The 14,187-nt window shown below is 61.7% G+C and overlaps 3 protein-coding genes across 3 annotated transcripts in view; all 3 read right to left on the bottom strand.

Moving 5' to 3' along the window:
• Positions 1-48: 48 nt before the first annotated feature.
• Positions 49-2,022, bottom strand: DOK3 (docking protein 3). The gene is made up of 3 exons (XM_029960178.1): positions 1,966-2,022; positions 337-630; positions 49-207 (listed from the first exon to the last, which is right to left on the bottom strand). Exons 1-3 carry the CDS (start codon positions 2,020-2,022, stop codon positions 49-51), a joined length of 510 nt encoding a protein of 169 aa, XP_029816038.1.
• Positions 1,896-7,702, bottom strand: DDX41 (DEAD-box helicase 41). The gene is made up of 17 exons (XM_008931828.3): positions 7,647-7,702; positions 7,463-7,561; positions 7,213-7,372; positions 7,057-7,131; positions 6,686-6,746; positions 5,902-6,038; positions 5,679-5,751; positions 5,359-5,512; positions 5,134-5,270; positions 4,793-4,955; positions 4,584-4,715; positions 4,352-4,423; positions 4,023-4,119; positions 3,557-3,706; positions 3,350-3,421; positions 3,076-3,186; positions 1,896-2,874 (listed from the first exon to the last, which is right to left on the bottom strand). The coding sequence occupies exons 1-17, from the start codon at positions 7,668-7,670 to the stop codon at positions 2,738-2,740; spliced, it is 1,854 nt and encodes a 617-aa protein (XP_008930076.2). The 5' UTR covers positions 7,671-7,702; the 3' UTR covers positions 1,896-2,737.
• A 160-nt stretch (positions 7,703-7,862) lies between these two features.
• Positions 7,863-14,187, bottom strand: part of FAM193B (family with sequence similarity 193 member B) — an 8,858-nt gene continuing 2,533 nt past the window's right edge. The window contains exons 2-10 of the mRNA XM_029960177.1: positions 13,795-14,123; positions 12,921-13,143; positions 12,536-12,745; positions 11,827-12,241; positions 10,660-10,855; positions 10,025-10,261; positions 8,571-9,564; positions 8,405-8,480; positions 7,863-8,234 (exon numbers count right to left, since the gene is read on the bottom strand). Of these exons, the coding sequence (XP_029816037.1) occupies positions 8,138-8,234; positions 8,405-8,480; positions 8,571-9,564; positions 10,025-10,261; positions 10,660-10,855; positions 11,827-12,241; positions 12,536-12,745; positions 12,921-13,143; positions 13,795-14,123 (2,777 nt within the window). The 3' untranslated portion in view covers positions 7,863-8,137. The remainder of the gene's footprint in view (positions 8,235-8,404; positions 8,481-8,570; positions 9,565-10,024; positions 10,262-10,659; positions 10,856-11,826; positions 12,242-12,535; positions 12,746-12,920; positions 13,144-13,794; positions 14,124-14,187) is intronic.

Below are 14,187 nucleotides of genomic sequence, written 5' to 3'. Positions count from 1 at the left end.
CAAGGCAGGGGTCAGCACTGCAGAGCTGAACTGGACCCCACGCCAGCCCTATCCCGCACCCCTGCACATACAGTCCTGCCAGGAAGAGTAGAGGGAGTTCTCCTCCATGGGGACAGAGGGGCTGCTGGAGTAGAGGGAGTTCTCCTCCATGGGGACAGAGGGGCTGAGCTGGGTCCTGGCATTACTCGGCACCGTCTCTTTTGCACCCTGAAACAGAGGAACGTGAGCATGGTCTGGACAGCAAGGAGCACAAGCTCCCTGCTGGCCCTGGAGCCCCCCAGTTCACCTGAGCAGGACCAACATAAGGGCTCCTGCCTCGGCCAGACCCTGCAGTACCTGGAAGGCCAGCTGGCAGAGCTGGGCAATCCACTCATCCCGCTGCTCAGCCGCCAGCACATAGCTCTTCTCCGTGGTGGTGAGGTAGAAGGCGGAGGTGGCTTTGGGGCAGCTCTCTGTGCCTGCTGGGCCCACAGAGACACAGTCTGAGAGGCGGATTACCCGGCGGGCACAGCGCTGCAGAGGCATCTTCTCCGGGGCTGTGCCATCATCCCGCACATCGAACTTCTCCATGCGGGCCACACCGGAGGGGCTGGCAGCAAACAGCTGGGCTCGCATCTTCCTCCAGGACCTCTAAGGCACAGGAGGGGCACAGGCAGGGAAAAAACGGGTCAGCAAGGAGCTGCCTGCTGCATCCTGGTAGTGCTGCACTCCATGTGGGGCCAGCAGCGCTTGGAAGGAGCCGTATGGGGCAGGAGGGGTCCCAGCCTGCACCCGCCAGGTGCTGTGGGAGATCTTAGAGAGCTGGGGACAGTACGGACCCCCAAACTGTGAGGCAGGGCAGTCCTAAAGCTGGGTCGAAGGAGGCCTTGCCCCAGGCAGGCTTGGCATGGCTCGCTGGGTGAGTCATGCTCACTCCTGGCTCCCTGAGCACCAGGTCGTGCTCTTTGTTCCGTGCTGCAAGTGCTGGCCTGCCACCACTGCAGCTGAGCTCGAGCTGTTCTCAGGACAGACCCTGATGCAAATTAAAGCCATTTTGAGCTACTGAGGCTCCTGCTGGCAGCCTCACATCTGCTGAGCAGCCAGCTTCCTCCCAGGGGAGCCTCTGCAGCACCAGCACCTTCCCAGCCTGTCATGGGATAGCGGGGGCGCGTGTCCCCATGCGCTTCAAAAGTGCAGCAGAGCCTCCACCCTGAAGGAACCAGATGCAGCCGAACACCCAAAATACCCACCACCCCCAGCCCGCCTGTCTCCTACACGGCAAGGCACTGGCCCCAAGCACACGGGGCAAGCTACCTGCTGGCCCTTCCAGGGCTTGGCTCTCACATAGCAGGGAGGTCAGAGAGTGACTGCAGCCCCATACATCAACTGAGACCCCCATGGGACCCCGCCATGGCACGGCCAGTGTGACAGCAGGACTTTCTTTGCCAACACGCAACAGTTCCCTGGAGTTGGCCCAACCCCAGGGACTCCCACCGTGTCACTTGTACCCTGCCCCAAGGGCTACGGCTCTCAGTGCCCACCCCGAGGGTTCAGGGGAGCAGCCCAAGCCATGAGGGTGTCCCATGGATGCTGCCGGCCCCCGGGCCAGGCGGATGGAGAGCTGGGCACAGGACCACATCCCACGTGCTAGCCTGGGGCTCCCACACACACACTGGAACTGTGCTGCAGTAACACGTTTATTGTTCCAACGGCAACTCGCGCGGTGACCAAGCAAGAAGAGGGACCCTTTGCAGGGGTGAGCCCAAGTGTGTGCCCGCATGGATGAGTCCCCTCGGCCGCAGGAAGAGGCCCACTCCTGGGCCTGCAGGGCCCAGGGCTCCCCCCCTGGAAGGGGAAGTTCTCCCCAGGGCAGTTCTGAGGGGTCTGACTCCAGTCTCCCCTTCCCAGGCTGCTGAGGACCTGGCCTCAGGGCTGGCGTCACCAGATCAGGGCAAACCCTCTACAAACCCCAAATTCACCCTTTACCTTTCCAAATTTGCAGTGCTGCACATAGAGGATCCCATCCTTCACTGGTCTCTCCATGGCCCCAGTACACCCTGGCCAGCGCAAGGACCAGGGACTTGGGCTACCCGCAGCAGAGAAAATGTGACTGCGGCAGCCGAAGGAAGGGCATGAGGCAGACTTCCTTCTCACAGCGACTTCCCCTTTTTGGGGTGTGGGATGGGGGGCAGAGGCTGGGCCATAGGAGGTGTCCGTGTGCCTGCCCTCCCCCTTGCAGGGCAGTGGGGCAGAACGCGGGGGCAGAGCACAGGAAGCAGCTCTGGGAGCGCCCAATGTGAGTGCAGCACGTGCCGCCTCACCCCGGCTGCATCCCAGCAAGTCTGGGGATACAGGAACAGCCACCCACTGAGGATGGACAAACCCAGGTAAGGGGGGCAGATACAGAGAAATTGAGGAGCTCTGAAGAGGAGCAATGTAAGACCCTGGTGCTGCCACTGCAGGGGGCTGGCAAGGGCAGCAGGCAGCTGGCCACAGACAAGTTGCCCCACCTGGGTTCCTCTTGCCCTGAGGCACCACTACCTGCTTGCCCAACAAGCCGCTGCTGATGTAATGGGCTGTTGCAGCACAGCTCCACACATTTCCTCCTGGGGCAGGAGCTTCATCAGGCTGAGCTGGCAACAGTCCCAGTGGCCAAAAGCATGGAAAAGGGGCCACAGGAGTGCAAGAGACGCCGCTGGGCTGAAAAGAAGCCCAGGTCTGTGGCAGGGGGGGATTGTGGGACAGCACACTCCCCAGGCTAGAAGTCCATGGAGCTATGGGCCAGGTAGTCCTTGCGGCCGATGTTGCTGACTTGCTTGGTCTGCATGGCCTCCAGCTTGGGGCAGTCAGTGATGCGATGGCCCAGGCCACCACAGAAGGCACAGCCTCGCTCACCTGCAATGGGAGGGAGGAGGTTAAGAGGAGCTGTGCCATGCCAGGACACCAGCTCCCCATCCCAGAGCAGAGGGGCTACACCCGTGTCTCCCCAGTGCTGTGGCATCAGGCTGCCTGCATGGCCAGGCAAGAACTGCCTCAGGAGCTTGGGGTCCTGTCTGCAGACCAGGGGGGCCCCTGTGCCAGCCTGGAGTCTCTCACCATTGATGTCCAGCATGGTCTCATCCCCACAGTGAAGCACCTGGAGCACAGGGGGCACCTTCTGCTTTGCCTCCAGGAGCAGGGCCTTCAGGTCCATCAGCACTGACTCATCTGAAGGCAGAGACATAGTCAGGCACAGCCTGAGCAGAGGTGGGAGCACTGCCTAGTGCTGCCATCTCCCTCCTCCAGCCATCCTGCTTGCTCAGAACACCCCCCTTGCCACTGCCCAGGTGTCTCCTACAGCCACAGCCCCCATCCCCTTGCTGTTCCTCACCGCAGGCCTTGTTGATGAAGGTGGTGGCGATGCCAGTGTTGCCTGAACGGCCTGTACGCCCAATCCGGTGAACTGTGGGGACAGAGGCAGGATCAGGACCAAGTGAGTGCAGTGAGAGCATCCCTGTCCCCAGACCCTGCAGAGACAAGCGCAGAGCCTTGCTGGCTCCTGCAACCCCTCATGGTCTCTGTGGGGCCCAGTGCCCACCATAGTTCTCAATCTCCTCTGGCATGTCGTAGTTGATCACATGCTGGATGGCTGGGAAGTCCAGACCCTTAGAAGCAACATCAGTTGCAACCAGGACATCCTTCTTCCCATCCCGGAAGGCTTCGATGGCTTTTGTCCGTTCTTCCTGATCTGCAAAGGCCCAGCATAAAAGATCAGCAAGGGCAGCATTCCCAGCCCTACCTACTACAGCAACTACTACGGCCTCAGAGCTCAACTGGGGCTCCCCCAGGCAGCCTTTCCCCAAATAAAGGAGTAGAGGGACCTCTGTGTCCCAAAGAGACCTGCACTGGGTTTACGCCTGCTATGTGCAACAAGGAGTTAATTCCTGACACTGCCACAGCCCTCTCTCACACCATCACCAACACTGGGACCTCCCATGACCACACGCATCCCTGGAGGAGGGGGGTCACACCACAGCCCAGGCCTCCCTGGGACCCTCACTGACCTTTCCCTCCGTGGATGGCCACAGCTTCCACACCCTTAAGCAGCAGGTACTCGTGGATCGCATCAACATCTGCCTTCTTCTCTGCGAAGATCAGCACCTGCAGCAGCACAGACATCATGAAGAGCCGCCTTTCTGTGGGCTAGCACTGCTGGCACCAGCACAGACCCCTGGAAAGCCCTGCTGAGCAGAGCACAGAGCAGGGCTGGTCCCTGCTCACATGTGGAGCGTGGCTCACTCACATGCCCACCCCTCACATGGGGTCTCCCCCTGCCAGCTCGCCCTGTGCCCCAGGGCTGCAGTGTGACCACTGCCTCCAGTTCACTACTCACAGGTGGAGGGGTCTTCTGCAGGCACTCCAGCAGGTACACCATCTTGGCCTCCTCTTTCACATACTCTACCTCCTAGGTACAAGCACAGGGTTGGGTCAGGCAGCAGAGGAACTGCCACTGCTTGGGAAAAAGGGCCATGAACCCCAGGTCCCTGGCAGAGGGAGGCATCAAGCACCCTCATGAATGGTGCTGGTCTCCCACACAGGCAGGGGGCAGAACTCAAACACCTCACTTGCACAACGTCCAGGCTGGCAGCACCTGCTCGCCCAACGTTGATAGTGATGGGCTTCACCAGGGCACTCTTGGCAAAGTTCTGGATCTTCTTGGGCATTGTGGCACTGAAGAGGAGGGTTTGCCGCTGGCCCTGCACAGGGAACAAGGATTTAGCACTCCCCCAACCTGGCAGGTGAAGGGATTGAGCTTCAAGGTGCGGTTCAGCACCTTGAAGTAGGAGAAGATGGTCCGGATGTCCCCCTCGAAGCCCATGTCAATCATCCTGTCAGCCTCATCCAGGGCCAGGTACCGGCAGATGTCCAGGCTCACCATCTTCTTCTGCAGCAGGTCCATCAGGCGCCCAGGGGTTGCCACCATCATGTGCACCCCACTGAGGGATGAGAGGAGGCCACAGTCAGGCAAGAATTCCTGCCCTGTGCAGGACACAGAGGGAAGGCAACACCTTCCTGGCACGTCACCTTCTCCCTCGTGCCGTCCTGAAGCCAGGGTGCCACCCCTCAGGCCCCTGACAGAACTCCAGCCCCATGTACTCCCCCAGAAAGTCTTACTGCTTGATGGTCTCCATCTGCTCCTTGACGGACATGCCCCCGATGCAGAGGGCGCAGCGCAGGGGGGGCAGCCCGTCCTCCTGCAGCAGGCGGCAGTAGTACTCCAGGATGCCGTGGGTCTGCCGGGCCAGCTCCCGCTGCAGACACAAAACCAACTCATTCCTACACCTCTGTGCAGGCAGGACTGCCACTGCATGACAATCACACCTTCCTCCCGGCACTCACCGAGGGACAGATGATGAGTCCGTAGGGCCCCTCCCGCTTGGAGAATGGCAGCCTCTTCTCCTGCTCCAGGCAGAACATGATTACTGGGAGGGTGAACACCAACGTCTTCCCAGAGCCAGTGAATGCAATGCCAATCATGTCCCTTCCCGAGAGGCTGCCAGGGAAACAGGACTTTTGAGCATCACAGAACAGCCCAAACCTCCAGGGCTGAGCAAGGTGATGGGGTGCATCTGTCACCAACAAGAGCCCTCAGTCCACAACACTGGGTGGGCTGTACGCAGCAAGTGCTCCGTACTCCGGGACGGGGACAGAGCACTCACATCGTGGGGATGCCTTGGATCTGTATGGGTGTTGGCTGCTGGATCCCTTTTTTCTTCAGGCCTCTCAGGATAGCTGTCAGAGAACAAGGGACACCCACACTCATGACCTGAACTCTTCCTCCTCTTCTCCTCCCACCCGTGTCCCAGCAGCATCTCTTCCATCAGTGACAAACACCCCTCAGAGGAAAGCTAGGATCACTGCCAGGCTCCTCTCCCAGCTCACCTGCTGGGAACTTCATCTCCTTGAAGCTCTTGATGGGGGGTGGGATGCCCTCCCCCTCCACCAGGATGTGGTACTTTTTGCGCACGCGGTCGTGCCGCGCCTCCGACATGCCCAGGATGTAGCGAGGAGCTCTCCAGCTATGAAGGGAACAGAGACAGGTCATGGTGCAGAATGAGGCCAGGACTCCAGGGCCAGCAGCCCCCATGGAGGAATCCAGGGGAACTGCCTGTCAGGCTCCAATATCGCTCCAGGAATAACAGGGGCTCTGTGATGTGAGTGTGGGAGCAGATCCAAGTTCTGTGTGTTAAACACTCCCCTTAAGTCTCAGTGAGGAGGCCCAAGCTGACAGCTAAGAACAGGCTATGGATAAGGGACGGAACATGCCACAGACACACCTCAGTCATCTCTGACACTACTTTAGAAACACTGAGGTTGGAAAAGACCTCTGAGATCCCCAAGTCCAACCTTTGACTGACCACTGTCTTAACAACACTGTCTTGAGCAGCCCTGGTTCCCCAGCCTCTTCCTCTGCCTTAACCTCTCAGACCTGAAAATCCACCCTCAGACCTTTAAGTTTAACAGAAATGTGCTTTATCAAGGCTTACTTATAAAACAACATCCCAGGTGACTCAACAGCCTTTGATCTTACAAAGGCACGAAACCACTGGGGCAGGAGAAAAGCCAGCGGCTGAAGAGCAGCACTGAGACTGTGCAGCTTCTGGTTCTCCACAGTCACAAGGAAGTGATGTTTTGGGAGACACAACCCCTGTCCTGTGACACTTACCTGGTTTTGATGGGGTCGTCGTAGGTGATGCCCTTGGCCATCTCCTTCACTGACATCAGAGCTGCAGGAACAGAGGTGAGGAGTCAGTGCAAACTCTCCAGATCAACAGTAACCTCACACAGAGCTGCGTGGACAAACAGCCTGGCAGATCATGTTTGGAGACAGAGCAAGGCAGTAGCAGACCCTGACAGCCCCCCTGGCTACAGAACGCCAAGTGTTGACGTGCCCAGGCTCCTCCCACAGCCACATCTGTGCCAGGAAAAGGGGCCTGTTGTGACCTCCAGTCACATCCGTGGGTATGAATATTCCCAAGGCAGGGAACAGCCCTGGCAGCTCTGCAGGCAGGTGTGACACACAGAGGTCCCACTCACCTCGGCCCTCAGCCACGCTCTCCAGGATCTTCTCTTCCTCCTTCAGCTGCTTCTCCTTGGCCGACTCCTTCCGAGCTGGTGGGAGTCAGGGAACAGTGAGGGGCTTTCATTGCCCCCTGAAGTTCCCCCAGTGACCCCTGCCAGCTCCTCCCTTACCTTCCGCCTTCTCTTTGAGGTGCTGGTGCTGGTCCAGCAGGCTGATGTTGGACTGCGGCCCCAGTGGGATGTCATCCTCGTCCCCGCGCTGCTCGCTGCCGCTATCCCGTTGCTCCTCCTCCGACACCACCTTCCGCCGCATCTGCAGCAGCTTCTGCAACTGGAAGGACGCGGGTCGATGCGGAATGAGCGGCCTCACGCCGGGAGGGGCGCTCAGAGCCCTCCCCGTGCAGCCCCGTTACCCCGTTACCATCTGCTGCTTGCGCTGCTTGACGGGCACGTAGGGCACGTAGTCCTCATCATCCTCTCCGGACAGGTCGGACGTGTCCGCCGGCTCCTCGCGCTGCCTCTGTGGGGAGAGGCGCGGTGAGGGGGGCCCGGAATGCCCCCGGGAGCCCGAGGCGGGCGGTACCAGGGGCCAGGCCCTCTCCCACCTTCCGCTCCGCCGCAGCCTCCATGGCGCCTTCCCGGAACCAATCGCGGAAGTGACGTCAACACGCGCAGCGCCGCCGCCTAGCAACGCGGGAGAACGCGCCACAGCGCGGGAGACGCGACCCGGCCCGACGGGGCCCCGCGGCAGCCAAACTTGTGCAGCACGCGCTCTACATCCCTCCCGCCCCCGGCGCGGCAGAAAGCAGCAGACAGCGGTATTTAAATAAAATAAAAAATTAAAAAGTTCTTTATTGGGTCCAGCACGGTCCTTCCCCGCGGCACGGGGTAGCCGCGTGCCCACAGAGAGGGGGACGGGACGGCCGGGGTCACCCCGCGGGGATGGGGCAGGAGGATGGAGGGAGCCCCAAGGGCCCCCGCGGGACAGGAGAGCACCGGGGCCCCCCGCGGAGGAGGGGACTCCACCGAGGTGAGGCGGGGGGCACAGTGAGGAGAGGCGAGTGGCCGTGGGTGGGAGGGTCGGCCCCCCCGCACCTCACTGGGCTGCACTGGAAGTGGTTTTCTTCAGGGTGAAGTTGGTCCAGTTCACGGCCACCTTCTGCCGCGTCTGCTTGGCCGAGTCCAGGCAGAATCTGGCAGCGAGAGGACAACCCCGGTCACCTGCCAGACCCTCTGTGCCACCAGCCCCTGCGTGACTGCAACCCCTCAGGACCCCCAGCCTTGCAGTCACCCACCAACCACTCTTTTAGTGCCCCCCAGCTCCTGCAGCTAGAGCTCATCACCCCCAGGGCTCCCCCCTCACCTCTTGAAATACTCCACTTCTCTGTCAGTCTCGTCCATCTCTGCCCCATCCAGGTCCTTGGGCAGGAATACATCATCTGGGGAAGCAGAGCAGAGGGTCAGTGCTGCCAGCTGGGCAAAGGGCCCCAGTGAGGACGGCGGCGCAGGGCAGCTCTCCCTGCACTTACCGATCGAGGTACTGGATTTTTCCACCTTGTTCCGGCTCTTCCTGCTCTTGCCCTTGGGCTGAGGGGAGCCCCCCAGGGCAGGAGGGGCAGCTGGGGTAGGCGGTTGAGGCTGTGCCGGCTCCGGCAGCTCCACTTTGCCCTCTCCCCTCCGGCCCTTCCACTCGCTGGGTCTCTCTTTCTCGGCCCTGGTGCTGCCGCAGGCCCAGGGCTGCCCCTTGCTGCCCTCCCCAGGCTCAGCACAGCCACCCGCCCGCTGTGGCTCCGGGGTGCTGCCCTTGGAAGGGGGCTTGGTTCCCAGCACCTGCCCCTTAACCCCAGGGCTCTCCAGCCGGGCCTGGCCACTGCTACCCTCCCCTTTCTTTGTCTGCCCATTCTGCCGCTTGTTCTTGCGCTGACGGCTCCCTGCGGGCACCGGCTCTGGTGGCTCCGGCCCCTTGGGCTGTGGTCCCTCCCTGGGCTCCGGGCTCAGCCCACTGCCGTCCGTGGCAGAGTCCGCAGCCTTGGACTGCACCCAGATCATGCGGGACAGGCTGGGCACGGCGCTGAGCCGCTTCACCACACCGTTCTCTGCCGGTGGTGCCGGCGGGGGCTCCCCGGGCCCTTCACCCCATCGGGGGCCCAGCTCGCCCCGCAGGAGCCCATGGCTCTTGGCAGGGCCCAGGCTGAGCGGGGCCAGCGCCAGGTCTATGTCCTGCAGGTCAGAGGAGCCGTTGAGGTTGGAGAGCAGGTTTTTCTGCTCCAGGACAGCTGCCTTCTTGGGGAAGTCATTGACATCCAGGTTGAGGTCATAGACACTGAAACTGGCCCGGATGGAGTCCTTGATGGTGTTCTTGATTTCCTGCAGCCGGCTGCTGAGGAAGCTGTTCACCCGCTCCAGCTCCAGCTCTGGCCACTCCAGCAGCTTCTCCTCAGCCTGCTCCCTGGCCTGGCTGGCTGCAGGGGCACGCTCTGCCCGCTTCTGGGCCTCTGCCTCCAGCTGGGCTTTCTCCTTCTCCTGCAACACAGGTGCCATGAGGATTGGCTGGGCTGGGCCACAGAACCACAGGCTCCAGCTCTGACAGCAATCCCAAGGGCTGCTGCTCAGCACAGCCACCTCACAACTTACACAGCCCCCAAACTGTCATGTGTCCCCCATGGGCACAGCAACAGCTGGACACTGCACACCAGACACAGCTCTGGGCATGAGGCACCAGCAAAAGCCACCATCTGCCTCTCCCCACCACAGATACATAGTGTCAGAGATGTGGCACGGAGCAGGTAGGACACTGCAGTCCAAAGCGCCCAGGAGGGCTGGGCCACCCTCTGCAGGAACAGAGGCAGGGAAGCCCTGCACAGGGCCAGGCACCACTGTCACCTTAGGGGAGAGGGACACAGAGTTCAAGAAACTAAATGGATGAGAGGGAAAGAAGGTAAAGTCCAGCAAGGGGAGCAGCCCAGCACCCACCCAGCCTCACCTTCTTCTTCTGCTTGTGCCGTGCCCGCTTGGCCGCCTTGGCACTGTTCAAGGGCTTGGGCTCCGTGCTGTTGATGTAGTCCAGCAGCTCATCCACATTGCGGTGGTCCACAGCGGGCTCCCCCGAGCTGCTGTTGTGTCCCAGTTTCTGTGGCAGCTCCTCTTTCCTCTTGGTGAGGCGCGAGCGCAGCTTCTCCCGGATCTCGGCGTAGTTGCGGCTCGTGGGAGCAGCCGGGGGCTGCAGGAGGGGAGTGCTGTCAGCTGGGGCAGGCACAGGAGGTGCAGCCAGCCCCAGCTCCCCCACCTGCCCCCCACAACCTCCCCAGCCACTCCCTTCTCCACAGTCTCAGTGAGACAAGTCAGCACAGCCCCAGTGAGCTCTTCCAGTGTGAAGCCACAGGGCTTGGCCGGCCGCTCCGAGCCCCGGGGCTGGGCAGGCAGCTGCGAGTCGGGAGCAAGAGACCAGCAGGCTGATGAGGCAGCATGGAAACAAAGTAGGGGATGCACACGCCCGCAGGAAAACAGCCATGGCCAGACCTGCCCACCTCCGTACTCTGGGCACACGGACTGTGTGACGTCTCACCATGGGGTGCAGCGCGAGGACCGGGGGTGGCTGCAGACCAGCCCCTCACTCACCGCGTTGTGGCCGAAGAACTCACAGTAGCAGCAGTCGCAGAACTTCCCATCTTTCTGGTTGGTGGAGGAGGAGGTGCAGGAACTGCGCTCCGAGCTGCTGTCCTCATCCTCCCCGAGCCCCTCATCTGCGTCACAGGGCTGTGGCAGGTGGCAGCTGGTACCATTTGGGAATTTGTGCCCTTTGCAAGAGGGGTCCCTGAGAAGAAGGGGAGAAGGGTGAGAGATGAGCAGGAGCCAAGGGGGGGTCTCAAAAATTGCCCCACGCTACACATGTAGGAACACCCCACCCAGGGCAGACTCTGCCCAGGCACAAGGATTTGTAGGGCAGACAAACCCTCTTCCCTGCATCCTTCTCCTCCAGGGGAGATGCCAGAGGAGCCTGTGTCAGCAGACATCTATAGCTCCCTGGTCTCTGGCAGGCAGGAGGCTGGCACAGCAGAGCCCCAGCGAGCAGCATCCTGCTAGGCCCCGGGCTGGAAGCAGGGCAGGGACTGGTACTCACTGGGGGCAGGTAGCACAGGTGAGGAACACTGGGATTGTGTGCAGCTGCCAGACATCCCCACATGCAGGCAGGCCCAGCTCCCACAGGCACAGGCTGCCCAGCTCAGAGATAGGGAGGCCAGGGCACGTCCCACAGTGCCATTCCTCGAGCTCCAGCTCAGGACATGGCTGGCTCTCCACAGGGAGAGCTAATCAGCGGAGAAGAACCAGCATGCTCTCTTCAGGGGCACAGGCAGCCCAGAGAGGGCCAAGGGAGCAGGTGAGCAGAACAAGTCCACAGGCTTCATCTTCTCGAGGACCTTTGCTCAGTGCCACGGCTGCCCGACGGGTCTCACTGACAAAGGTCCTGTTGGCCAACAGCAGGTTGACCAGGCGGTTCCTTTGGGTCTTTTAGCTGGAGGAGGAGCAAGCACAGCCTCTTCTGCACCACGGAATCAAAGGACAACAGCAGACAGAACATACGTGGGGAGAGAAAGAGCTTGACCCTCAGAAACCAGGGGTCTGCAGCAGCGCGACTGGCCCACAAAGACAGTGGCTCCCTGCACCACCACGCCAGGGCAGCCGGTCCCTCCGCCGGGAAAAGTGCATCCATGGGCAACAGAGGGGAGAAAAGGGTGCATGGCCCAGTGAGCAGAAGCTGGGATCAGGCAGGGCTCCTCTACTCACCTGTTGGTGCTGGGCAGCTGGTGGGAGGCAGGAGGAGGGATGAGTGAAGTGCTGCAGTGCCCGTTGCAGGGATGGGTGCAGCCCGACAGCGGGGGCGGCATCTTCAGCAGTGGCACGTTGGCAGGGGGCAGGTGGGGGCTCTTGCACGGCCCTGGGCTGTGAGAGGCCGCGCCGGCCGGAGGGGACTCAGACACCGGTTTTGGGGCTGCAGCCTGGGCGCTGGGAGCAGGGAAGAGCGTGGCCTGCGAGGAGGAGCCCAGCGGGACGTGCGGCGGGGAGCCGAAGGGCCCCGGGTGCGGAGGTGTCTGCTTGGAGGGGATCAGCACCGGTGGCTGGGAGGGGAGGCCGGTGGGACTGTTGGGAGGAGCAGTGAGGTCGGAGTGCTGATGATGCTCTGAGGAGTGGAAGGCCTCACCTACAGAGGGGCAGGAACAGAGACAGTCAGACACTGGCTGTGCTGTGTGGGCCAAGGCCCTGCTCAGAGCCACCCATCGCCTTTCCACAGGCCACTTCTCCATGGGACAAACCCTGCCTCCCCCACAGGCAGCGCAGTGCTCGGGACAGAAGCCATTCCTGCTCGCACGAGGCCTCAAGGTCACTGTGCCTCCCCTGTAGGATTCAGCCCTGCCCCACAAAGAGCAGGGCAAAGGGAAACGCTCTGGAGCAGCGGGCTAGGAGGCTGTGGCTTGCCCTGTCCCTGGACACGCACCTGGTGGGGTGGCCCTCCGACACAAGCTTTTGAACTGCTTCGGCAGCGTCTTGCAGAAGTCAAGTGAGGTAGGCAGAGGCGAGCCCGGAGCGGCACTGCTGGAGGTGGTGGAGGCCGCGTGGCTGTAGGGACAGGCCTTGAGCCCCGGCGCCACAGCCGGCGCCTGGCTGGCACACTCTGCAGACAGAGCGAGGCCGGGGTGCTTGTCGCCTGGAAGGAAAGAGGAGCTGGGCCCAAATCCCTCTGCCATTGCAAAGGAGCCCAGGCACGCTGCTGGCACTGGGAGTCAGAGGCCCAGCCCGTCCACCCTTTCCTACAAGGAAACCATCTAAGCCAAGAACTGGGCAGTAAGCTCTGCTCAACCCCACGGTGGGCTTCAACTCACCTAGTGTAGCTGGTGGGGCCCCAAGGGGGCTGCCCTGGGTGGCCCCATTGGTGTGCTGCGAATTCCAGAGGCCCGAGAGCTTGTGAGCAGACAAGAACGAGCTGGGGTCCCAGTCCCCTGAGTTCCCATGGCACGAGGAGGAAGAAGAGGAGGAGGAGGAAGAAGAGGAGTGTGACCCACCCCCACAAGACTGTGACTTGCAGGATGTGTGGGATAACGAGACCTGCCAAGGAAAACACAGAGTGAACCAGCTGTGTGAGGAGGCTCTGGGCAGTGTCAGCACCAAGACCCTCCACTGCAGAAGGGGCTCAGCTCATGGGAACCACTTCTGTCATTCTCTTGGGGGTGACAAACAGCCTGTCCATCAAACACCAACACAGCCTGGCTCCCAGGACATTCCAAGGGACACATGCCTGCTCTGGTCTCACTCACACCAGGCCAGGATTAAATGAAGCCAGGCAGGAGGGAGCTCCTCTACCCGAGCTCCACACACAGGCAGGCACTTGCCCCAGCAGTCTCTGGGCAGACCTACACCACACAGGGAGCAGCCCTGGGGCCAGGGGACGCAGCATGACATGCAGTGGAGCGGGGCTGGCAGGAAAGCAGCGGCACTGTCAGCCTCTCCAGCCTGGCAGCTCCAAGCCAAGCCTGCCTGCTGGACGAGCCTCTGCGGCACCACGCGCTGCCCCACCACAGCCTCTGCCTGCTGAGCCAGTGGCAACCCTGGGCAGGGTAGTGGAGGCTGGGATGTCTGGGGCACTCAGCTCAGAGCAAAAAGGGGATCCGCACGCCCTGCTAGTGCCACAGCAAGGGCAGTGCCACACTCCCACAGCTGCAGCCCTGGCACTCCAACCCCAGCTCCGTGACCGCGTACCGCCAGGGCCTGCTCCTGCACCGCCCGTCGCTCTTCCTCCTCCACACTCTTCCGGCAGCTCTGGCAGATCCACAGTGGCATTTCTCCCAGGAGGTTCTGCACGAGCGTTGGCACGAAGTCCGGTGGCAGCCTCTCGCCCGGGGAAACCAGTCCATTGTGGGATGGCCCTCCCCAGTCCTTGCGCTCCCGGTGGCAGAGCAGGCAGCACGTCTGCACGGACTGGTTGGTGGTGGGCAGCACCTGAGGAAGGACGCACAGACTGTGAGTCACCCACGTGTTGTGCAGTGCAGATGTGGGACAGAAGAGGCAGCGAACGAGACCTTGGGACGCTGACACCAAACCAGGGAAATTCTTGTAGGCTACATGTGGGATTGCACCTTCTCCCACTGGAGC

This window comes from Manacus vitellinus, unplaced genomic scaffold (genome assembly GCF_001715985.3).
Source record: "Manacus vitellinus isolate BGI_N305 unplaced genomic scaffold, ASM171598v3 scaffold_25_pilon, whole genome shotgun sequence".
In the NCBI taxonomy this organism is placed as follows: Eukaryota; Metazoa; Chordata; class Aves; order Passeriformes; family Pipridae; genus Manacus; species Manacus vitellinus.
The sequence above is the reverse complement of the archived record's forward strand: the minus strand, read 5'-3'. Positions and strand labels throughout refer to the sequence as shown.